Source organism: Morone saxatilis, unplaced genomic scaffold (assembly GCF_004916995.1).
Source record: "Morone saxatilis isolate NCDOM2014 unplaced genomic scaffold, NCSU_SB_2.0 Contig5, whole genome shotgun sequence".
Lineage (NCBI taxonomy): Eukaryota > Metazoa > Chordata > Actinopteri > Moronidae > Morone > Morone saxatilis.
The window spans coordinates 2,897,475-2,898,520 of NW_023340095.1; the positions used below are offsets into that span (position 1 = coordinate 2,897,475).

Consider the following 1,046-nt stretch of genomic DNA (forward strand, 5'->3'; position numbering starts at 1 on the left):
AGACATTTACTAATGCTAAAAGATAATAAAAAAGATAGATAAGCGGGCACAGAGGCTCCTATACCTACCTAGATATTTTATAGATTGATAATAAGCAAAGTTGCAGTCCTAGTCAGTCAGTCATTTTAAAAGATAGCATTACTTTTAACTACTGCGTACACGTGATGGCTGCCTCGTGTATCCTGCGTCCATTTGGACCTCAGAAATCCTCAGAAATGAACGCAGCTTGAAGGTGTGGTTTAACAGGAAGTATATCTCAAGCCTTATCTTTCAAAAGAGTGTACGGCCGCAGAATGAATCCATCCCAGTATGGCCCAGTGCAATATGAAGCTACCATTTTTGGTTATAAAAGTTATAAACAGCATTAGAGTTAGTTAAATCTGCATTGTAAATAATGTTCTCCAGATTTAAGAAGGTTTTGTTTGGTTCAGACCCTTAAAAGCAAATCATGATCATCATTCCCGCACTAATCGTGAATCATAATAATCGCATTGTGATGTTTTTACCATATCGTGTAGCCCTAAAATGGCACTCCACTGATTCAGCATTGCACTGCAAACTGTAATAATAATAATAATAATAATAATAATAATAATTGTTGGAGTCGCAATGGATTCATTGAAAAAAAAGAAAAGGAGTAAAACCGATGCAGCAGAACCAGAGATATTGTCTTTTTTTTTCCTCCTCTAGTTCCAACTACTGTCGCTGACTCAAGTGACATCACATAAGAAAAAGAAAAACGAGTAAACATTAAATGTCCTGTTTGCGTTCCAGCTATGAGTAAACTCCCTCCGCCTGTCAACGTGAACCTGACCTCAGACCACTTCCATCATATGCTGAGATGGGAGCCTGGACCGGGGACACCCACAGGAGTCTACTACCATGTCGCTGTGATTAGGGACAAGTAGGTTTCATCTGTTTGTACAGTGTATACTAGTAACCATTATAGCAGGAATCTGTATAGAATCAGTCTGTTGCTGACACTTTTATTGTCACAGGACACAGTGTACTGAGTATGTGAAAAAATGGCTGCCGATAACAACGAG

The 1,046-nt window shown here is 38.7% G+C and overlaps 1 protein-coding gene across 1 annotated transcript in view; it reads left to right on the forward strand.

The window, feature by feature from the left end:
* The window catches only part of crfb2 (cytokine receptor family member b2), a 25,475-nt gene that overhangs the window by 1,409 nt on the left and 23,020 nt on the right, over positions 1-1,046 (forward strand). Inside the window, exon 3 of the mRNA XM_035676723.1 lies at positions 775-904. Within this exon, the coding sequence (XP_035532616.1) occupies positions 775-904 (130 nt within the window). The remainder of the gene's footprint in view (positions 1-774; positions 905-1,046) is intronic.